General features: G+C 57.1%; 6 protein-coding genes across 6 annotated transcripts; all 6 read left to right on the forward strand.

The window, feature by feature from the left end:
* The first annotated feature begins 40 nt into the window (after window positions 1-40).
* Window positions 41-1,593, forward strand: BDY17DRAFT_288194 (cell division protein kinase). Its single transcript, XM_033732153.1, has 4 exons — window positions 41-224; window positions 278-380; window positions 434-1,282; window positions 1,336-1,593. The coding sequence occupies exons 1-4, from the start codon at window positions 163-165 to the stop codon at window positions 1,519-1,521; spliced, it is 1,200 nt and encodes a 399-aa protein (XP_033593603.1). The 5' UTR covers window positions 41-162; the 3' UTR covers window positions 1,522-1,593.
* Window positions 1,594-1,744: 151 nt separating this feature from the next.
* Window positions 1,745-3,325, forward strand: BDY17DRAFT_337040 (Mo25-like protein). Its single transcript, XM_033737947.1, has 3 exons — window positions 1,745-1,983; window positions 2,040-2,852; window positions 2,909-3,325. The coding sequence occupies exons 1-3, from the start codon at window positions 1,876-1,878 to the stop codon at window positions 3,167-3,169; spliced, it is 1,182 nt and encodes a 393-aa protein (XP_033593604.1). The 5' UTR covers window positions 1,745-1,875; the 3' UTR covers window positions 3,170-3,325.
* Window positions 3,326-3,478: 153 nt separating this feature from the next.
* Window positions 3,479-9,926, forward strand: BDY17DRAFT_350048 (uncharacterized protein). The gene is made up of 2 exons (XM_033738180.1): window positions 3,479-9,244; window positions 9,300-9,926. Exons 1-2 carry the CDS (start codon window positions 3,629-3,631, stop codon window positions 9,690-9,692), a joined length of 6,009 nt encoding a protein of 2,002 aa, XP_033593605.1. The 5' UTR covers window positions 3,479-3,628; the 3' UTR covers window positions 9,693-9,926.
* A 157-nt stretch (window positions 9,927-10,083) lies between these two features.
* BDY17DRAFT_319606 (Endonuclease/exonuclease/phosphatase) lies at window positions 10,084-11,469 on the forward strand (the record flags this gene model as incomplete). Its single annotated transcript, XM_033736299.1, has 1 exon — window positions 10,084-11,469. One exon carries the CDS (start codon window positions 10,084-10,086, stop codon window positions 11,467-11,469), a length of 1,386 nt encoding a protein of 461 aa, XP_033593606.1.
* Window positions 11,470-16,735: 5,266 nt separating this feature from the next.
* On the forward strand, window positions 16,736-18,885 carry BDY17DRAFT_314291 (uncharacterized protein; the record flags this gene model as incomplete). The annotated part of the gene is made up of 2 exons (XM_033735804.1): window positions 16,736-18,546; window positions 18,600-18,885. The coding sequence occupies 2 exons, from the start codon at window positions 16,736-16,738 to the stop codon at window positions 18,883-18,885; spliced, it is 2,097 nt and encodes a 698-aa protein (XP_033593607.1).
* A 1,495-nt stretch (window positions 18,886-20,380) lies between these two features.
* BDY17DRAFT_319608 (mitochondrial carrier domain-containing protein) lies at window positions 20,381-21,518 on the forward strand (the record flags this gene model as incomplete). Its single annotated transcript, XM_033736300.1, has 4 exons — window positions 20,381-20,922; window positions 20,988-21,118; window positions 21,174-21,418; window positions 21,483-21,518. 4 exons carry the CDS (start codon window positions 20,381-20,383, stop codon window positions 21,516-21,518), a joined length of 954 nt encoding a protein of 317 aa, XP_033593608.1.
* Between the last annotated feature and the right edge of the window lie 375 nt (window positions 21,519-21,893).

The raw sequence follows: 21,893 nt of genomic DNA on the forward strand, positions 1-21,893 counted from the left end.
ATCCACGGCTCAATTTAGATGAACCTAATTCCCACTTCACCTCCACCATTCACCGACGAGCAATTGTCAATCATTGGCAGTGGCGCCGTCAAGAACAGTTGCCACATGATGCTTTCGACGAATCTCGGCTGGTGACAACACGATGTTGCCCAGTCAATCACAATGTCCACAAACTGGCAAACAGGCTTGACCTTCAGTGACCGTCTCGTGGCAACCTCTAAAATGTAAGTGCACGCGTGGAAACATGGTCCAGCCCAAAATCTAATTCGGTGAGAAGTTCAGCGGCGTATACTGCAGCGAATCCGAATTGCGCCCCATCGGAAGCTTCCAAATATGCAAAGGGCGTCGAAGAATCCGCGAGGAAGCATGCTACGTCTATGGTGGGTGCCGCGTTACTGGAGACTGCTTGATCTTTAATGCTGAATAAGCGCAGACCGAATATGCGGAGCAGTGCGCAGAGGCCACTCGCCGCCTACTCCACTCTGCAGAGTCTGGGTCGGAAACAGAGAACCATGTGCCCGAGGCGTCGGTAGTCGAAGAAACGACAGACCCGGGCGTTTGCATCGGTCGGTACACTAATGCGCGGCATTTTGTAGACGGCTTGTTCTCCGAGGTCTACAAAGCGAGTCTCCCAGGAACTGAGTCTACGACTGGTCGAGGTCGGACTGTCGCACTCAAGGTAACGACCACATCGTTGGTTAGACCTCCGCACAATGCCGAAAGAGAGGCCCGCATATTACTCGTGGCAATTTCACCACACGTAGTTCCCCTGCTGGAGTCCTTCAAGCAGCCCGGTGGCAAGCTGGTCCTCGCCTTCCCATATATGCTTCACGATCTGGACGTCCTCCTGCATAGGAGACAGCTCCCCAGCCAAGCCCGACGGCCTATCTTACGGGACCTTTTCTCGGGTCTGGCGCACCTGCACAGTCTGGGCATCATCCACCGGGACATCAAACCATCCAATATCCTTCTCGCATCTCCCACGGGTCCGGCGTACATTGCTGATTTTGGCATCGCTTGGTCCGCAACAGATGCCGCATCAGAGCCTGCCAAGGACAAGATTCTCGATGTCGGTACGACATGCTATCGGCCGCCGGAACTGCTGTTCGGACATGCCGCGTATGACTGCTCACTGGATCTGTGGGCTGCTGGCTGCGTTGCTGCGCAAGTCATTTGCTTGAACGGCAAGACTTTATTCGATGCTGGGGATCTTGGAAGCGAGTTGGCGTTGATCAAGAGTATCTTTGAGACGCTTGGAACGCCTAATACGAGTGTCTGGCCTGTAAGCGGTCTCCCGGCCTTGGAGAACATGAAGGACGAGCTAATCTTGTACAGGAGGCGGCAACTTTCCCCGATTGGGGCAAGATGAACTTTCGGATCTATCCCCGCCGACCATGGGAGCAGATACTGCCTGGCGTGGAAGTCGACGCGTTGGACTTTGTGAGCAGGCTGGTGGTGTATGAGTCGGGGAGTAGGCTTCGGCCGGAGCAAGCTTTACAGCATCCGTATCTCAGAACCTAGCATGCTGAATGGAGGAACTGAGCTTCCGCAATCCCATTAGATCTATTGAAATGCATATTATATGTCTCCGTGGTTGTTGCGATGTGTGTTCTCGTCGAAGCCCGCGAGGCGCGCCGTTGCTAGAGCATTGTTTTGACCCCACACACACCACCCCTGCAGCCCAGCCCAACCCTGAAACTCTATTTGCGGCGAGCAACTCCTTCTGCTTCCCCTCTCGCTACGGCACAATTTCCATTCCATTTGCATGCACATCAACTCGCCAGCGGAGATGCTTAGGTGTTGCTAGCCTTGGAAGAGTCTTGCAACAAGGACTGGCGTCTTAACACCGAGCGCTGAGGTGGGCGCTACAACGCCATGGCGTTTCTCTGGGGCCGCAATCGGCAGCGCTCTGCGTTGGATCTGGTCAGGTCGAGCAAGGAACTACTTCTCCGTCTAACCAAAGACGATGGACAGCTGCAAAAGGTAAGGCCTTACTCACATCTCTCCTTTGGGCCATCCCTCGCTAACCTCCATCAAAGACGGAAGAGGAGCTCGCACGCACATTGTCCGTCATGAAAACCACCCTTCAAGGCTCCCCCGACACCGATGCACAGCCCGAGCAAGTCCACCAGCTCGTTAGCACCATCCTCTCCGAATCATTATTACCACTGCTCGTCTCGAATATGCACCGATTACCCTTCGAAGCACGCAAAGATACACAGACCATCGTCTCGAACGTCTTCCGGTTTAGAAATGCTGGCAGCACATCGAACGAGCCCGATGCGTTGAAAGAGGTGTTGAGGCTGCAGCCTGGGATAATCGTCAATCTTTGCATGGGATACGAGAAGAGGGAGAGTGCAGGAGCGTGCGGTGGTATCTTGAAGGAAGCCCTGAAATGGGACGCCGTCGCTGCGGTGATCTTGTACGACGAGCCGTTCCCCGATGGCAAGACCATTGACATCTACAATGATGTGGATGTGTCAAAGAAGAGCTCGGGCAACGGGGTGTTCTGGAAGTTCTTCGATTGGATCGACAAGTCCTCCTTCGAAGTCTCGGCCGATGCCTTTGACTGCTTCCGCGTGATCCTCACCAAGCACAAGCAATTGGTGTCGCAGTACATCAACACCAACTTCGATCTATTTTTCGACAAGTACAACAACATGCTGGTGAAGAGCGAGAGTTATGTGACCAAGCGACAGTCGCTTAAACTGCTCGGCGAGGTGCTGCTGGATCGGCAGTTTTACGAGGTCATGACACGCTACGTTGACTCGGGCGACAATCTCAAGCTCGTCATGTGGCAGCTGAGGGACGAGCGGAGGATGGTGCAGTACGAAGCCTTCCACGTCTTCAAGGTGTGTATCCTCACCATGTTGCTTCCCGGCGGTAATGCTAATCCCTTGGACTCCAGATCTTCGCCGCCAACCCGAATAAATCCTACGAGGTGCAGAGGTTCCTCGTGATGAACAAGCAGCGTCTGCTCAAATTCCTGCCGAGGTTTTTGGAAGACAGAACGGACGACGACCAGTTCAACGACGAAAAGGCGTGGCTTGTCAAGGCGATCGGGAATCTGCCGGATAGTACAAGCGCACTGCAGCCTCCTGGCGCCATAACTCCGCAGACTGCTGGACGATCGGTACAACAGCAAACAGGGCTAGCTCAGGTCCATTGATGATGCGCATTTGGTTGCGAAACGGCGTTTGAAGACAGGAGGGCTGGAGTACTACAATTATTGGAGCAGCATTATACCGGGGTCGGGCGTTTGCGTTCTCAACGCTCTACATGGCGTATAGCAGCACTTCCGCGTCAAATGAATTGTTCTTTGTCAGTTATTATTTACGATTCATTGTCCATATCCTACGTCGATTTGGTGACGCGCGTGAGTGCAAAAGCGCGCTTGCCGAAAGCGTCCAAGCCCGCCTGACTTGCCAGCGACGTCATTATGCATGGCCAAACATCGCGCCTGGCAATTTTCCACCTCCCTTCATCCAACCACGCCAACCGACACAAGGCGTGTCGCAGCCCTGCATCCACTACCGATGCGCCCGAAGCGCGAACGCACTTAACCGCTCCTCCTGTCGCATGTACCGCTGTGTCTCGGGCGGTGGAGGCGGATCTGAGAGTCTGCGCGATGGATCCGTCCGAGGGCAACCAGGAGGATTCCGGAGGCGATGATGCCGGCCCTACCCCGACGGGAGCGACGCCTCGCCCGCCGCTCACGAGAATCTCCCAAGAAAGACTGCCGGCCACATCGCACATCGCCACGGCGCGACGACGGACGGAGCCCAGCATATCACGGCCGGATGCCGGTGGCGGTGAACAGAAGACCGCCAAAGCCGATGCTGCCGCGGGAACAGGCGCCGGGATGGAGACAGAACAAGAGGAAAAAGCTTCTTCACCAGAAGAAAGACGCATTGCGGAATTGCGCGAGGCCATGAACGCCAAACTCCTGCTACAAAACCGCATGCGCCGCAGCTACGGATCTCCAAAGGCTGCTTCGCCGACTGCTCGTGTGGCGGCGATTCAGGCAGAGCATGAAGCCGACGCCACCCAATCCGCTACCGGCTTGCTCTCTCGGACTGGATCTACGGATTCCACAGGATCGACACGTACTGTGCGGGCTGGCGAATTGGCGGCTACGGGGAGTGGCAATGCGCCGCTGAGAACTCCTTCGTACCCATTTCCCTACGTACCGGGGACTCCAAAGGCGTGGCCGTCGCAGCTTCATCAGCCCTTCACAGCCTTGTCACCCACGACGATGCATCATTTCTCTGCGCGAAGCCGGGAACCTAGTGGGACAGACGTGACCATGTCGGGTGGAAGTACGCCTGCCGCGGATCCCGAGGCGTTCGCCCCCCCAGGATTCAAGGATTACCCCCAAGAAGACCCTCGTTTCCCTACGCCGAATCTGTATGATCTGGTGTTGCAGGTCAACGCCGAGCCAGGTCTCGAACAGTGGTGGACGACGGTGGTGAATATGCTGCACGACCACTTCAAAGCCGAGCGAGCTACTCTCGTCATCCCGCGAGATTCGAGCGAGATCGAGAACGTTCCATGGGGTCAGAAGGCGAGTTTCAATATGAGCGGTCGGGAGGAATTTGTCCCCCATCGCACTCTCCTCAAGCAAATGTTCGACGCCGCGGATCGCACACAACATGCGCCCAAGTCCAGCTTCCCATCAAGAAATGCGCCAATCCACGATGTACACCCCCAAAAGCTGCACGCCGAGCGGTTTCGTCCCAGGCTGGAAACGCGACATTCGTACGCTGGGCATGGTAGGGAAGCGAGCGATAGTCCAGCCGAGACTAGACCAGCTGGTCCGATGAGAATGGCGACGCATGCGGCCGGGATGCTGCCAACTGTCCTGCCGCAAAGACTCGCTCCTCAGCGTTTCGATTCGAGCAGCACACAGCATCAAAGCTCTCTTGGCTTCAGTAGCGCCGGAGTTGATGCTGGGCCCTATGCCGAAGTCTTCTCGACCCTTCGTGATCTACGCCATGAAGTGCGTCCGCTCATCGAGTCTGGCGGAGTCAGTCGGATCCTGGCGAGGGGCCGCGTTGTCACTGTGACGCGGGACTACCTACACACCAGCAACGACGAGAGCATTGCGGAATCTCAAGCGCCCGAATGGCAATATACAAAACCCACCCCTGAAGCAACTCCTCGACCTTCCAGGTCGTCCACGCTGGAAGACTATCACCGAGCACATACTTCCGATGCCCCGCATTCGGTCCTCAGGGACTATGAAGAATACGAGCAGTGTCCCACCTCGCCATGGTCACAATCTCCAGCTCCTTCACCAGCGATTCAGGCGGACGAAGAAGTTAACCCCTTTTTCGCATCGCAAGAGCAACGCGTAGAAGACGCATTCGATCCAGGAGTTTCGCCGAAAGACTATACCCAGCTCGGCCAAGTCGAAGCGATCGGGGTTGATCATGCGAGCACCATCATTCACATTCCCTTGGTGCATCCCACCATCTCACAGCCAATGCAATCCTTGAATGCGTACTCACAGCCCAAAGATGGACCTGACGCGCTGCGGCAAAGCGATACCGTGGACAAGGAGCGCAAGGCGCCGATTGCAATCCTGTCAATCCTAACATCCACCGTGCCTTATCCGCAGAATCTCACGCAAACATTGAAGCTGCTTGGGCCGCACCTGGCCACATCATTCGCTACTTCGCAGCAATTCTCCTCATCACGACCACAAGCTGTGGCGATCCGCCAACGAATGCCGGAAAGTGGGGATCCTATCGATCATGCTCCTATGGTGATTGTTCCCACGTCTTTGGAGGATATCGTGGAAAGGGGCAAACCCACTGGATCAATGTCGGGCAGATCCTTATCTGCTAGTGGCACAAGTCCGTCTGACTACTCCGGCCGGTCTCCTTATAGTGCCACCAGCTCGATCGTTGGTACGCCTGGATGGGATCCAGCGACTCATGGATGGGCATCGGGGAAATCACCCGCCGTGACTCCTGCACACATCGGCAGTGAAACGGCTGATAACTATTTCGAGGCCAAGAAACGCTCAGGGAAGCGAAGTACGAGCAATGCTGGTGCTCAAAATCAGGCTTCTCGAGGTCGAGCAGCGAAGCGGACGTCGGGCGCAGACCGCAAGCAGACTGCCCGCCGGCAATCACCTTCTGGTACCGCCGCGAATCCATCACGGTCAGATCAGAAGATGTCTGCTACCGAAGAGCAACACACTGAACGAGACTACTCCCCTCCACCCGAGTCACCACAATTGTTGGCACAACAGCGCCGCCTGTCTCATCATGGCACTGCCTTCCCGCAGGACCTGAACCTCCAGAGACGGCATTCGCAACTACATTCGTATGGTGCAGACGTTCAAACGTCTTTTGGCGGTCTCCCCTCCACAGCCGGTGCCGACATACCAACTCCCAACGTACCCGGCCACGCAAGGACTCATTCATACCCCGAAGGCATGCCGCCGCCGTCTGAACGCCTTCTCCGCACCATGATTGACTCTGTCCCTGTGCAAATCTTCACCGCGGAGCCGGAGACTGGTAAGCTGACGTGGATCAACTCCAAATTCATGGTGTACCGGGGGCAGGAAGCGCACGATGTCCTGAGCGAACCCTGGCAAGCCATCCATCCAGACGACCGCAATGAGTTCATGGCGTCTTGGCAACGATCCTTACGCACTGCGCAGCAGCTACAGCAACGAGTGCGACTGAAACGGTTTGATGGTAATTATCGCTGGTTCTATGTTCGCGCGGCACCGCTCCTGGACAAGAAGCAGAAGATTGTGCACTGGATTGGCACAATGATGGACTTCCACGAGCAGAATCTGGCGCAGGAAACGGCAGCGAAACAGCAGGAGACGGCGGCTTCGGAGGCCAAGTATCGTGCATTGGCCAACTCAAGCCCGCAGATTGTGTTTGCCGTCAGCAAAACGAAGGGCATCACTTTCTGCAACACACAGTGGGTGCACTATTCTGGACAGTCGGAGGCGCAGGCACGAGGTGTTGGCTTCATGGACCACGTTCATCCCGACGATCTTGTTAAGTGTAAATTGCCGGCATTTGAAGAGGGCTCCAACACCCCGACAGGCGTACCCACCACTGTTCCTCCGGACTTTCAGCGATCGGTTTCGGGTTCTGCACAATCGAGTAGCGGATCCTCCGAGACGGAACGGATGGCGCCCAGTCCGGGGGCTACGCCTATAACCACAACGTTGCACCAGAAGAAGCTGTCAGACCTTGCGGGCACTGGAATTTTGAAAGTCAGCCGTGATGCCGATGGACGTCCATCGTACTCCACCGAGGTGCGACTCAAGTCTAAGGATGGCGAGTATAAATGGCATTTGGTCCGGGTACTACTTGCAGAGCCATTGATACAGCAGGATCAGCAGGAAGAGACTTGGTATGGTACTTGTACGGACATTACCGACCACAAAGCCCTGGAGCGGGATCTGAAGGAGACCATGGACGAGAAGTCGAGATTCCTGAGCAACATGTCTCATGAGATTCGAACACCTCTCAACGGCATCACTGGCATGGTGAACTTCCTCATCGACAGTAACTTGACGGCCGAGCAGATGGAGCACGTCAACATCATCCGGGCGAGCACGGAGGGGTTGAGAGGTCTCATCAACGACATTCTCGATTTGTCCAAGGCGGAAGCTGGCATGATCTCGTTGAGTATGGATTGGCTGTACTTGCGAGCGCTCATCGAAGAGACCAACGATCTCACCTCCGCCATGGCCATCGACAAGAGACTGGAGCTCAACTATCTCATCGAAGAGGATGTCCCTGCCCAGATCAAAGGCGATCGTTTCCGCATTCGCCAGATCCTGCTCAACATTGTCGGCAATGCGATCAAATTCACACAGAAAGGAGAGGTCTTTATCCACTGCAGCACGTATGCGCCGGAGAACCACGATCTGGCCGAGAACGAAGTGTATATCAAGTTTGAGGTTGTCGATACTGGTCCAGGCTTCACGGAGGAAGAGGCCGAGCTGCTCTTCAAACGCTTCAGTCAGATTGATGGCTCCTCGACGCGGCAGCAGGGTGGAAGCGGGCTCGGCCTCGTCATTTCCAGACAGCTGGCGCAACTCCACGGCGGTGATATGAGAGCGAAGGGCGCGCCTGGACATGGATCGACGTTCACATGCGTGATCAAAGCCACACTGCCGTCTGTTGCTGATCAGCCTCCCACCCCCTTGATGACACCCGGAGGCTTCCAGATTCCCATCTTTCCCGTACCAACTACCACCACCGCCGCTACAGCGGTGCCAGTCTCAACCCCGCTCGATGGCCTTGCTAAAACGGTGCCAAAGTTCGCACTGGAGCAGACGCAATCCCCGTCTCCTTACGCAACTTCCCCGGAAGTGTCGTCCGCTGGATCTGAACGCTCTCTGATCTCGACCACGAGGTCTAGCAGTTTGCGATCGGAGCGCTCGTCTGCGTCGTCGTACATCCAGGATGTGGGGGTCACGAGTCCGCCGCTGAAACTGGCGCTTCCTCAAGAAGGGGCGGGACATCGGATGAGTGCAGCTGAGCTGAAGCTCGCGAGAGCAGACTCTTCCCCAAGCACGGCTACGGGACATCGGTTGAGTGCAGCTGAGCTGCAGCTGTCCAAAGTAGAGTCTTCTTCAAGCACGGGGAAACTCTCCGTCGCGGCCACAGAATCCTCACTTCCATCCCCTGGGCCAGGGACGATGCCGCCGATGTATTCCATCCTCGTCGTCTGCCCGCTCAAGCACAGTCGAAATGCCACCGTGCAGCACATTGACAAGACGCTTCCGAAGAACGTGCCTCATCAGATCACCGCCAAAGAGCACCTCTCCGAATGCCAGGAAATGCTCAAAGGCACGGACGCGGTCATATTCACGCACATCGTCGTCGTGCTACATGACGTCGCGGAGATCATTGCCCTGATGGAGCAAGTGTTCGCGTCGCCGGCGTGTCAAGCCACGACCATTGTCATCATCACCGACCTCGTGCAAAGACGCAGCATCATGGAGAAGGCACCGCGGGTTGATTACGAACAGCTTGCTCTGCAGCGCCGACTGCTGTTCGTCTTCAAGCCGCTCAAGCCCTCGCGCTTCGCCACGATTTTCGATCCGCAGCATGAACGCGAAATGAGTCTGGACCGCAATCAAGATAGTGCGCAGCAGGTGGCGTTGACGCAGAAGCAGGTGTTTGAGGAGGTGACGAGGAGGCTGGGCAACAAGGATAAGAGGGTTCTGTTGGTCGAGGACAACAGAACCAACCAGCTCGTAAGTTGCTTCATACTCTCTGTTGTGTTCTTTCAATCTTCTAACCAACTCACAGGTCGTCCTCAAATTCCTCGCCAAAGTCTCCATGGCCGCCGACATGGCCATGGACGGGGTGGAATGCATCGACAAAGTCTTCTCCCACCCCGTCGGCTACTACTCCCTCATCCTCTGCGACCTGCACATGCCCAACAAAGACGGCTACCAGACGTGTCAGGAGATCCGCAAGTGGGAGTCCGCGCGCGGCTACGCGCCGGTGCCGATCATCGCCCTCTCGGCGAATGTGCTGGGCGATGTGCATGAGAAGTGCGTGGCGAGCGGGTTCAATTCGTACCTGACGAAGCCGGTGGATTTCAAGGAGCTGGGAACGGTGTTGATGACGTTTATGGATCCTAGTGATCCGCAGAGGCCGCCGGAGTTTATGAAGTTGAGGGCGAAGAGGCGGAAGTAGTGGGTGGTGAATAAGATTGCATGGTTGGAGAGGACGTTGGCATGTGCATCGCATGCGTTATGCAAGCATTGTGTTCCGAGCGAGCGAGCGAGCGAGTCGTGAAGCATTGGGCGGAGGTTGGGTTCGTGCTGGGGATCGGCGGCAACAAGCATTGTGAGGAGTATGGGATTTGGATTTGCGAGACTGTAATGTTTGTCGATTAGTAGTCTAATGATACATACTACTTGTTGTTGTTCTAATCCGCATACACTCCATTGCGCGTCGTTGATATAATTATGCGGTAGAAGGCGGCAGGCTCTGGGTGAGGCCAGCGGCAACTTCCGACTTCACCTCAACTTGATCATGAACATCAGGCTTCAACAATCACCCTTCCATTCTCCCATACGCAACCATGGCCAACGGCCTAGATGAAAACTCACACCTCCCCGCCTCTCTCCGCGTCATCACCCTCAACTGCTGGGGCCTCAAATTCCTCTCCAAGCACCGCCACGCCCGCCTGACAGAAATCGGCCATCAACTCGCCACCGCATCTCCCGCGCCTTCCATCGTCGCCCTGCAAGAATGCTGGACGCAACAGGACTACCTCACCATCCGAAAGCTCACCCAAACCGTCCTGCCCCACGGCAAATTCTACTTCTCCGGCGTGCTCGGCGGCGGCCTCGCCATCCTCTCCAAATGGCCCATCGAAGAGTCAAGCATGTACCGCTATCCCCTCAACGGCCGACCCGCCGCTTTCTTCCGAGGAGACTGGTACGTAGGCAAAGGCGTGGCGTGCGCACGCATCCGACTCGGTGACGGTGCTTCCGCGGACCAAGTCGTCGAAGTCTTCTGCACGCACCTGCACGCCCCGTACGAACAAGACGACTCCTACCTCTGCCACCGCACAGCGCAAGCGTGGGAGATTGCACGGCTGATGCGCCTCGCCGCCGAGCGCGGGCACATGGTTCTCGGGCTGGGCGACTTCAACATGGTGCCGTTGAGTCTGGGGCATCGGCTGGTGGAGGCGCATTCGCCTGTGCGCGACGTGTGGCGGATTTTGAAGCCGGATTCTGCGCTGGGGTCCGCGAGGCATGCGGCTGAGAAGGCGAGGGGACGGCCGGTGCCGAGTGCGAGGGAGTGTTTGGTGGAGCATGGGGCGACGTGTGATGGGAAGTTGAATACGTGGAAGTGGAGCAAGCAGTTGCGGAAGGAGTTGGATCGGGGGAGGGAGAGTGAGGTTGATCCCGATGCGCCGGATGAAGGGGCGCGGCGGCTGGACTACGTCTTCTCCTATGATGGGGGTGGAGGGAAGGGGGACAGATGGAGGGTGGAGAGTGCGGAAGTGGGAATGTTGATGCGGCATCCTACACTGAAGTGCTCGCTGAGCGACCACTTTTCCGTCGAAGCCACGCTCGTGCGTGCATCCGGACAAAAGACTGCATCCTCCTCGCCATCACCACCGATGACGTCCCCACTACCCAGCTCAACCTACGACGAAGTGCTCGCCCTAATCTCGCTCTACGAGCAGCGCGAGCGCAAACAGCAGCGCGTCCAACTCACGCACTTCTGGGCGCAGACGGCCATTTCCATCGGCTGCTTCATCGCCGTCTGGTGGTCGCCGGCGAACTACGTGGCCTTTATCCTGATGCTGCTGAGCACCATTGGCTTCGGCGCGGGCATTCTGAACGGGCTGATGGGCTTCTTGTTCGTCGAGAGCGAGTTGAAGGCGTTGAAGGAGTTTGAGTACGACATTCGCACTGCGAGGCTGCGGGCGAAGGATGGGGCTGGTAGTTCGTGAAGTTGTCTTTGCATCGAACCCATTCTCATGCTGCTCATTCAGCTCGTTCACTTCAACCGATCTTTGTTCTGCAGACACGACCGAAACCCAACCACGTGATCAAATCAATGCGCAGACAACGTAGCACAGCAGCTGTCTCGCCGCACACACGAAGCAGATGTCGTGTGACCATTTCCCTCTCCTGGTAGGGTCGTGATCGACACTCCGACTGCAAAAGAATGACTACTCGACAGCTCCAGCAGCAATTTCGTTTAATCGAAAGGCGGTCGAAAGGACCAGGCAAGAGCCTTGCAGAACATGAAATCCAAATCCACCCCGGTCACCCAGCAATTTGTCATTAAACCTGTCAACTCACCTCACCTCGCAGGTTTCGAAGCTTGCTAGCTCCCTGCTTCCCCGGACGCCTCGGACGACCGCCTCACTTCTTAGCTGCGACGTTGGCTATTGTATGTATGCCCATGGCAATGGAAGCGACAGGCCCCAGTGCCCAATCAACACTTTTATGTAATGTGTTACCTGTTCTGTCGTGCGGGCGGGCGTTTAATGCGATCGCGTCGCCAGGATTGTGACGTGCTTGCTGCATTGCGTACCGTTGAGTTGAAGCAGGCTTGCAGCGGGGATGCAAGCCGCGAGAGGTACGATCTGGCCTCGAATGCGGGCTCGCGTATCGCCATTTCGACACCTTCCTTTGCACCGAACGGAGAGATTGCTCGGGTGCGAAAGAAGTGTTGTAAATTGACCCATGTGCGCCCGTTGTTCTCTCTGTAGAAAGTTGGACGCGCACGCACGCAAGGCCCACGGGACTCGGACAGCACGGCCACGAACTGCTGACTGTTGATCACTTCTTGGCCCTCATCTCGCTCGCCTCATTCTTCCCTGCGACGAACGACAGCTACATCTCGCTCGAGTACATGCGTCACCAGCCGAGGGGAAAGTCCCGAAGAGAACATGAGCGAGGGCCGCCTGGCAGATGTGGAGTGGTTACAGTATTGCAGTTAGCATTAGCGGCCGCTGAAATCCGCAATGCGTGCATCGAAGCGAGGCGGTCGGCATGCGACTACGCGGCTGCGGCCTTCGCATTGGCTGTCCGCCTTTTTCCGTGCTTTGTCTCACCGCCGCGATTCCTGGCTATTGCAATAGCTTGCGAAAATAGCTTGCATACGGAGATTCGTCCGCGATCAGTAATCTGGAGAAGGTGAGAGCCAAAAGATGCTCCAGCGTTCCATTGACGCGGATTGGTGTGCCGGGCCAATGGTGTCGCAGGATTGCTCGATATGACCTCTGTCGCTGCCAAGGCGAGTCGGTCAGTGCATTTTCATCTTAAATCGAAGAAGGAGCCAGGTTGTGTGAAGAGAATCGTAGGCCTTCGTCGGCAACAAGGCTTCCGGGGACATCGGGATGATTTGACCTGTTCCAAGTCCGAGGGTAATGAATCAGATCGCCTGACTCGCCTTCATCGCTACGCTGGCCGCCAAGCTCAACAAATACGCAAGATGACAGGACATGTACGAGCATGACTAGACAGGTTGGTCATGGCTTCGTAACGAGAGTCAGCTCCACGCCAGCCCCCAAACAACCTGGCGATTTAGACTTTCCACAGGCGCAAAAGCTTCCACTTCGCAGAACGCTGTCGGCGGCCACGTGTGGGCTCCATTGTTTCCCAACTTTAATGTTCGAAGCACATCCGCCCAACCGCAGGTCTGCTTCATGGCATTCTCGCGACTTCATCCAGAGGACCGTATGAATCTCCGATGCGCTTTCATCGGCACTCGACGATTCCGTCCGCATGTGTACGTACCCGACTCGTCACGAGTGCTCCAGATCGACAGTCGCGACTTGGGGCTGGTCGCAGAATCCGCCGATCGGGCGTCCTGCCTTGCCTCCTTCACGCCTCACTCGCACGGCAATATTGATAATCATCCCGTGAGATTGGTCCTGCCGATGGTATTGCCGTTTGCCGTCTGCCGTGTCCGCATTGGCCAGTCGGAATGACGAGGCTACCTGTCAAACGCTGCGGGCGTGCGGCAAAAGCAACGCTACGGACGATCATCAGACACGCCAGGGGGCGCTTGTGACAAGCCACCTCCCATGGTCGTGCGCGCCTGCGCGGTCATGAGCCTTGAATAATGACTGATGACAGGTGCCGGACGCTACTGGCAATGACGAGCTGTACGAGGCTCCAATTTCATGGGTTGGCGAGAGTCTAGATCGCTCATTTCCGCTCCATCCCGAAGGACTGGGCGTGGTTTGGAAGGCGTGCGATGATCAGCCGACCTGATGTGACCGTTGCGGTGTCTTGCCCCGTTCAGGAAGCTTGGAAGACTTTAAGGTTGCGTAGCAGCCAGGTTTTTGCGCACAGTTTTGACAGGTCCAGGTTGTCGGGAACGTTGGGGGACAGCTGCAAGGGCAATCCTTGACATTACAGATGCGGGGGAGCGGCGAGGTTTGGAATCCTTCTAGGCATATTGCCGTACGCCTCAATCAATGCTGCATGGCAGATCCTGATTGCAGGGGCAGATGTGGCCATACAGAGCGCGCAATGGACGGCCATGCGACGCAAAGAGGCAATCACACTCCCCTCGCTGTATTTTTGCCCAACTGGTTGTTTCGACCGGGGGTGTTAAGCTTTTGCAGTAAAGTTTGGGGGTAGGTTTTGGCTACAATCTCGGTCATGCCCTCGGCCAATTGCCTGAGTCGTGGGGAAGGCTGCTGTGCGACTTTGAGTACAGCACACACCGATCTGCTACGACCTGGCGAATCTAAGCTGCTTGCCAAGCTGGCGACAGGATCCACCCGGCCAACCCAGGACTGCGGGATTGAGGCCAGCGTTCATAGTAGAGGCCACCCAACGGGCAGCAGGGGCAAAGTGGAAAATAGATAGGCAGGCGTGGGGCTAATCTCTGACGAGTCAAGTGAGGTGAGGTGGGCGTTGGCCAAAGTCGAGTGCCGACGGCCGGCAGACAAGGGGTGGTGATCGATGGCCTTTCCCTGCTCCGGGCATACAGGGATGGCGGTAGAAACCGGGCTCGATGGCAGGATGCTCGGCAACGAGAGCCAGGTTGGCAGGTTGGTCGCTTACCTCGGCCTTGCCAACCCCGATCTGAGATGAAGCAGGGTTGCGTACCTGTCTGTACCTGATGAGGATGAGCTCTGCCCGGGGATTTTCTGGCTCCTCGGAGCTGCTTTTGCTCCTGCCGCTTCGGGGGATTTTTTGGGTGGCGTCCAACACCCCCGGCCGATGATCTCCAGGTGATCTCACTGGCCACAGCCGTCTCGTGTTTGCGGGCAGACCGCCTGCACGTCTGCCCTCGCTTGGGTGCAGTGGGCTTGCGTGGACAGGAGGAGCAGATGGATGAGTGGCTGAGGTGACATCGGTGCGCATGCAGCCTGCTGGCGAGCCCGTCGAACTTAGGTCAGCAGACAAGGCAAGGCAAGGCAGGCAGGCGCAATTCCGAATAATTCCAATTCCAATTCCCTCCCACTGGGCAAGCGAGTCGCGCATCGACTGCAGCTCTTGCCCTGGCGATGCGCGGGTGGGTCTGGGCGGGGGCGCCTAAGCCCAAAGCACCTGCCCAGGGACCGTAGCGACGGGACGCAGGTCGAAGCTTAACCAAAACTAACTAACCCGGGCGGAGCGGCGGGCGGTGGACGTTGCAAGCAGCTGCCAGCCCGCACCACACACCACACCCTACGACGGAACATGCCCTTTCCCTTCCAGTCCTGCCCAGCTGCGCCTATCCTTCCCCTCGTCCAACCGCGCCCGCCTGGTGTCATGCCCATGCGCATCCCTGCCCCGCCTGCTGCCGCCCCGTCCAATGCCCGTCCGTCCGGCTCGCTGACATCGCCGCCGCCACGCTCCCGACTCCCCACGCCCCGACCGCATCTTCCCACCTTCCCCGGCCGCCCCAGCTGCTATTAGAGCCTGCTTGACCGCATGGCTCGTTCACGCTCGCCATGGACCCCCGGACTAGACCACCGCCGCCGCCCCATTATCCTCCCAACCCTCCCTACCATCATCCTCATCCACCACAACCTCACCAGCCGATAGACTCGCGCGCTCCTCCACCTCCTGCTGCTGCTGCTGTTGCTGCTCCACCGCCGCCTCCCGGCTTCGCATACCCTCCACACTCCCACCACCCTCCGCAACCTCCACCTCATCCCGCCTACGCTGCTGCTCCTCCGCCTCCAGGCGCACCGGGGCCTGCTCTGCCTCCCATCCAGGCGTCATATGCGCCGCACTCTGCCCCGCAAGACCAGCATCACCTCCCTCCTTTCCGACACTCTCAGGAGCCTCCGCGGGAGGGCAATGAATACCACTCATACAACCAACACGATCGCTCCGGTCATGCCACCCCGGCGCCTGTGAACCGCGCATATTCCGTCGACTCGGCCCAGCATCAGCGCACGCCCACCACTCCCGCCCAGCCTGGACCGTACCCGTCCGCAACGGGTGCGGACGGAGCGCCGCCGCCGCAGCAATCCCACATGGAGCACGTGGCACACTATGGCTACCCACCACACACCAATGGCGTCGTACATCATCACGGCCTGCCCGGCCCTCCACACTCCCAGCATGAACACCACCCGCCGCCGCACCATCCTTCCTACTCTACCCCGATCATGGACAACCACGCATATCCCCCACCTGTCCAGCCCATGTCATATCCTCCTCACTACGCCTCGTCCTCTGCAAGCTACGCGGCTTCCGTGCAGAAGAGGAAACAGATGCGCGCTACTCAAGTACGCTTGCTCTTTGCCTAGCAAACCCCGTTCGACTTCCCGCGCTGACTCTCAACAGGCCTGCGAGCAATGTCGAGCACGGAAACAAAAGTGCGACGAAGGAAACCCGTGTTCTTTTTGCAAGGAGCAGAACCTCAGTTGTCAATATCGCGACACACCACCTGCAAAGTACGTTGTCGAAGTGTCATCTTGATCCGTCGTCCCACACTGACCCCTGCCTAGAACCGACAAGAACATTGAGAAAGTGTTGTCAGAACTCTCACATTTAGGCCAAATCGTCGCCGCCGTCAGCGGCAAGATGGACAATTTAGACCATCGACTTCGAGGAGTCGAGCGTGGCGAGAATGCCGGCGCCGGAGGCGGATTTGCTTCAACGCAGAGCGAGTCGATCCTCCCCGAAGACATTCCGGAAGAGAAGCCGAAACTGCTTGACCATCGCACTGGCGCGCACAAGTTGATTTTGCTCTGGCCATCCGTACGGGAGCTGCTGAAGAATGCAAAAGTCGAACACGGCGAGAGCTACGTGATGGAGGCCGAGGATCGGGGCTTGCTTCGCATCTACACCCGTGGAGAGGGCATTGACGAAGGCGATGGCACCCACCTCGGCGGTTCTGCAAGTCCGGCACGAAGTGAGGACAGTGACGCCAATATGCCAACTCCACCAGACGGCCTTTGGGGCACTGGCCTACCGACTACGATGAGCAACGACACTATAAGACGACCGGAGCCTGCTTGTGAGGGCGGACTCAAGCCGGATGGATCGTTGGATCTGGACGTGACGACCATTAACCGACTATACGACAGCTACATGAAGAACTTCCATCGCATGCACCCTTTCCTCGACAAAGGGAGGCTCCGCAAGCTCTTTGATCGCTTCATCAGCCGGTACGCCACGGGCAATCCATCGTTCCGAAAAGTCGCGGTGGACAGCGGGTCTGATCAAGAACGGCCGATGAAACGCCAGCGCTCGAATGGATCAATGCCCGTTGCCGTACCACATAGCCAAGAAGGCTTTTCGGTGCGAGCAGAGCCTACCGAACGCTCCCCCGGCAATGCCATCGTATGGCTAGTCATGGCACTCGGCAAGATGTGCTTGCACCACACCCCTCTCCTCAACTATGTCCCCGAGGGCCGCGCCATTGCGAATTCCGTGGTGTCTCACCAGATCTCCGCCAGCAATGGCGTGACAGGAAACTCACCGATCCCAGGAGTGAAACCGTCACCCATCTCGCCAAACTCTACACCGTTCACACACCCCACGCCGCATAGTATCGACGGCGTACGGACGGGCGAACGGAGCCCTGTGGACAATTATCCGGGCGCTAAGAACCTGGATGTCATCCCCGGCCTAGCCTACTACGCCAAAGCAGCAGAGATCCTCGGCGATCAAGGCGATGGCAACGATCTCGTTCACGCGCAAATGTTCCTTCTAGCCGGCTTGTACAAAGGCCAGCTCGCGAGGGTAAAGGAGAGCATGAGTTGGATCAGCATGGCTGGGCGCGCGTGCATGATCCTCCTGGATCGATACAAGCTGTACAAGGAGGAATACTGGGCCATCTACGGAGACACGCGCAAGATCTACGAAAGAGGCCAGGCGCGCATCAAGGACAAGCGACACAGTCTCATCGTGCTGGCCGCGTGGACGTGTCTTCAGCTGGAAAGCGACATTCTCGCCGAGCTCAAGCTGCCCTCGAGCGGCATCCTTAGCATCGAGAACTTACTGCTCATGCCGCTCAACATGCCCGACGAGGAGACGGAAGGGTACGAAGGTCTGCAGCAGATGCAGGAGGAGCTCGACGACTTTGAGCCCTACGACAACATCCTCTTCTACTACACCGCGCAGTGCTTCATCCGCGGCCGCTTGAACAAAGCTCATGCGCAACTCCACGGCCATGAGTGCTTGAATCAGAGCCTCAACGAAGTCATCTCCGTCCTTGTCGGGCACGAAGAGACTCTGCAGAAGTGGCGGGGCCAACTACCGCCGCTAATGCAATGGGAGGACGACGACCCTCCCCCCGCCGACATCTTAGAAGCGCGACTGCGCGCAAAGTACTGGGGCGCGCGCATGGTCGTCAACCGGCCATTCCTGGATTTCGCCCTGCACATCATGCCGCAGTTGAAGGAGGGGCGATCGCTCGAGGAGGTGGCGAGAGACGTCCACGGCAACCCGCGCGACCCGGCGGAAATTCACATCTTCAAGGCGATTGCCACCATGGGTGACATTAACGTTTTCGAGGCTGCCACGCGCTGCATCGAAGCTGCCATGCACAGCACCGTCGCCTTCGACGGCGTGCCAGACAGGTTGATCGTGACGAACATCCACGGCACCGCTCACGCGTAAGTCATCCCTGCCCTCCCCCAAGTCCTCCTCTTCTAACAAAACCACCCAGCCAATTCGGCAACATGCTCGTCCTCTCCGCCACCTTCTACAACAAAGCCATGCACCGCATCGTGCCCGAGCCGAAATTCCAGCGCCTGCTCGAGCGCACCATCCGCTTCCTGCGCAAGCTCGCCCCGCTCTCGCCCACCTCCTACAACGACTGCCAGATCCTCGAGAAGATTAGCAAGCTGCTGTTCGGCGGGGCGCCGCAGGAGGCCAAGCACCTGTATCGCGGCGAGATTGAGCCGCAGAGTCTGCCCGGCAGTGCGGCGACGAGTTTTGCGCATAGTACGTGAGGGGGCTCGCGCTGCATGTACTCAACCAATTCCGGGGTTGTATTTGCGGTCACACAATCCCTTTTTTACGGACACTTTTCAGCACATCTAGCAACGGCGAAGGCGGCACACGAGTCCTTCACACACAGAGGCTCAAATTGGATCTTTGCATCACCATCACACACACCGACTACCCCGCGAACGCGAGCAGTCAGCGGTGAGGATGGAAATGGCGGCTTTTTTCCTTGTTTGCAACGCAATATACCAAGGGCACCGGGGCTGCCATCTTCTCGGCGTCCCTCTCTGTGTTCAGCATCCATTCTTTGTCATTATACTGGATTATATACCTTATCGTTTCGCGTTTTTGGCTTCGCTGCGCTGCTTTCGGCTTTGATTCGCTGCTAGGCGCACTGATGCGCACGATTGATGAAACGCCGAGGGGAGCGTGGAAAAAGCAACTGCTTGTTTTCTTGAAAGCATACGCTGGAGCGCATACATATTGTAGGAATATTCATGGACACGGCCGTGCGCGGGCTATGGGAGGAATACGCTGTGATGGACGTGTGATTGGCTGTGAGGCAAGGGGGAAGGGGGATTGTAAATGGAGGAGACGGAAGGAGATGTGTATACAACAAGAATCCAAGCAGAAGTGCTCAGATTGCGGATACGTGGCTTTCTTTTTCGCATTGTCATGCTCGAAATGGGGCGTAATGAGTAAGACTCTGTGCGAGTGGCATGGGTCGCATGTCATGGGTATTTACCTCGTCAACATGCATGCCGCCCAACCTCAGCGCGAAGTTCCCAATTAGGAAGCAGCCGCAGCCGTGCACGTGACTTTGAAAGGGCGTACAAGAAGCCCGTTCTTCGCTCTGCACATTCCTCTCTGCACACTTTACGCAATTCTCACCACTCTCTGGAGGGGAGAGTGGCTGTGGCTGCTGTGGTCTTCCGCGTGTCATGGACCTCCAGCCTACTTCTTCGGATTGGAGGGACGATCAACAGAGCGGCGGCGGAGGTGAGCAAGGATTCATGTTGGAAGCTGATTGTAAGGAAGCAGCGGCTGAATGAAATCACGAGAGGTCTAGTGAAGAAGAAATGAAGCTGTTGAAGAAGCAGTGGAGGCGCTGATGAAGATGAGGAAGCAGAAGTGGACGGCTGAAGAAGGATGGCGCTGCTGAGGCAAGTTTGATGCGATCTCGTGCTCTGCACCGGCCTTCCCTATCCCTGCCAGGTCGCGGGGCTCTGTTCTCGTGACCTTGGGAAAGAAACGGACGACAGTGCATTCGGCAAAGAGTACATCTTAAGTCGAGAAGATAAGACCCAAGACTCCCAAGCTTTCCACTAGCGCCTTTACGTGCACCGGAGCGCGATTGGATTTCACTTCACTTCATGTTGCGCATCCATGCCTCCCAATTCCGGAATACCCAATGTACCAACCAGCATATTCATTAACCACCCATTGAGACTATATGGAGACCATAGACCCTCCGATCCCCACTAGCACCATCTCCTCCCCATGTCCGCCGACTTCTGGGCCGGCTACGTCTCGGGAGCCATTGGCATCCTGGTCGGCAATCCTCTCGACCTCATCAAAACCCGTCTGCAAGCCGGCCCGGCAGCGATAACAACAGCACATACTCCCAGCTCTCCATCCGCAGCACCTCTCTCACCCACCAACCTCCCATGGACGAAACAATTCGAGAACCTCTCCGCCCTCGCGCGCGGCGCCGCAGCTCCAATCCTAGGCTACGGCGCGCTCAACGCCCTCCTCTTCGTCACGTACAATCGCAGCCTGGCGCTACTCAACACAGGCCAGCTAGACAACTGGCCTGACCGGCCATCAGCACTGAGCATCTGGACTGCGGGCGCGCTCGGCGGGCTCGCCATCTGGTTCGTCTCGGCGCCTACGGAGCTCGTCAAATGCAGGGCACAAGTGAGCCAGCCGCCGCGGTCTTCGCTGGCTGTGACGCGCGAGCTGTGGAGGCAGGGCGGGTTGAGGGGGTTGTATATGGGTGGGGGGATCACGAGTGTGCGGGATTCGGTGGGGTATGGGTTTTAGTAGGTTCTTTTGCCTCCATCTGCTTTTGATGTTGGTGCTGAGACGTTGTGTTTTTGCGTTGTAGTTTCTGGAGCTACCATCTCAGCAAGCAGGCCGTTGCGCGTGAAGACGACACGCCGAATCAGCATGCGATCAAGGTGCTGCTGTGCGGCGGTCTTGCGGGAGTAGTGACCTGGGCGTCCATCTTTCCTCTCGGTACAGACAACACTCCCGTCTGCCCACTGCCTTGGCTAATCGATCTGCTTGTTAGATGTCATCAAGACTCGAGTACAAACATGGGATCTTCTGCCTTCTCAGCCCAAAGAGCCCGCCAGCCAGCCGCTGCTCGGAAGTGCAAATGGATCATCAACATCGCCCAAGAACGTCATCACCGACAGGCCGTCTACGCTGAGCATCACGCAGCAGGCATACCACAACGAAGGCATGAAAGTCTTTGTTCGCGGGCTGGGAATCTGCAGCGCCAGGGCGTTTGTTGTCAACGCGGTGCAATGGGCGGTAAGTCATGCTTCATCGTCCTCATCCCTACCAAAATCCGCAAGCATTGACAAAAGAAACACAGGTCTACGAATGGATGATGAAACTGCTAGCCGCATGATTGGGATGCTACGTACCCAGCTACTCAACGCAAGTCAAGAGTCAGCCTTCCGAGTATGTTGATCCGGCAGCAGTAGCAGTGTGTGTGTAATGAAAAAGCAAAGCCATTCCCTCCCAAAAACTCTCAAAATACGCTTGCCCAGAGTGTCGTGATAACAGCCCCTAATGTTACATGCCTGTATGGGTCAAGCTCGCTTTTGTTTTCCGGGAGGAGGCATGGAGCAGCAAGCAGCTGGCTCTCGTGTCGCAAACAAGTAGTGGTAGTAGTCGTCGTCGTTTCGAAGCATGATCCAGGCTCCGCCATTAAACAGGCAAGAGCAGTTGAAAAGCCGGGAAACGCGAGGTGTCGTCGATGTAGACGAGTGGTGCGGATGAA

Source organism: Neohortaea acidophila (assembly GCF_010093505.1).
Source record: "Neohortaea acidophila strain CBS 113389 unplaced genomic scaffold BDY17scaffold_1, whole genome shotgun sequence".
NCBI lineage: Eukaryota > Fungi > Ascomycota > Dothideomycetes > Mycosphaerellales > Teratosphaeriaceae > Neohortaea > Neohortaea acidophila.

What these genes read in the sequence shown, in the direction of transcription:
- BDY17DRAFT_288194 (XM_033732153.1), top strand. Translation starts at nt 163, where the DNA reads ATGTCCACAAACTGGCAAACAGGCTTGACCTTCAGTGACCGTCTCGTG. An exon ending in CTCGTGGCAACCTCTAAAAT is followed by an intron (nt 225 to 277) that starts GTAAGTGCACGC and finishes TTCGGTGAGAAG; the next exon opens with TTCAGCGGCGTATACTGCAG. An exon ending in CTAATACGAGTGTCTGGCCT is followed by an intron (nt 1,283 to 1,335) that starts GTAAGCGGTCTC and finishes AATCTTGTACAG; the next exon opens with GAGGCGGCAACTTTCCCCGA.
- BDY17DRAFT_337040 (XM_033737947.1), top strand. Translation starts at nt 1,876, where the DNA reads ATGGCGTTTCTCTGGGGCCGCAATCGGCAGCGCTCTGCGTTGGATCTG. An exon ending in ACGATGGACAGCTGCAAAAG is followed by an intron (nt 1,984 to 2,039) that starts GTAAGGCCTTAC and finishes CCTCCATCAAAG; the next exon opens with ACGGAAGAGGAGCTCGCACG. An exon ending in AAGCCTTCCACGTCTTCAAG is followed by an intron (nt 2,853 to 2,908) that starts GTGTGTATCCTC and finishes CTTGGACTCCAG; the next exon opens with ATCTTCGCCGCCAACCCGAA.
- BDY17DRAFT_350048 (XM_033738180.1), top strand. Translation starts at nt 3,629, where the DNA reads ATGGATCCGTCCGAGGGCAACCAGGAGGATTCCGGAGGCGATGATGCC. An exon ending in ACAACAGAACCAACCAGCTC is followed by an intron (nt 9,245 to 9,299) that starts GTAAGTTGCTTC and finishes ACCAACTCACAG; the next exon opens with GTCGTCCTCAAATTCCTCGC.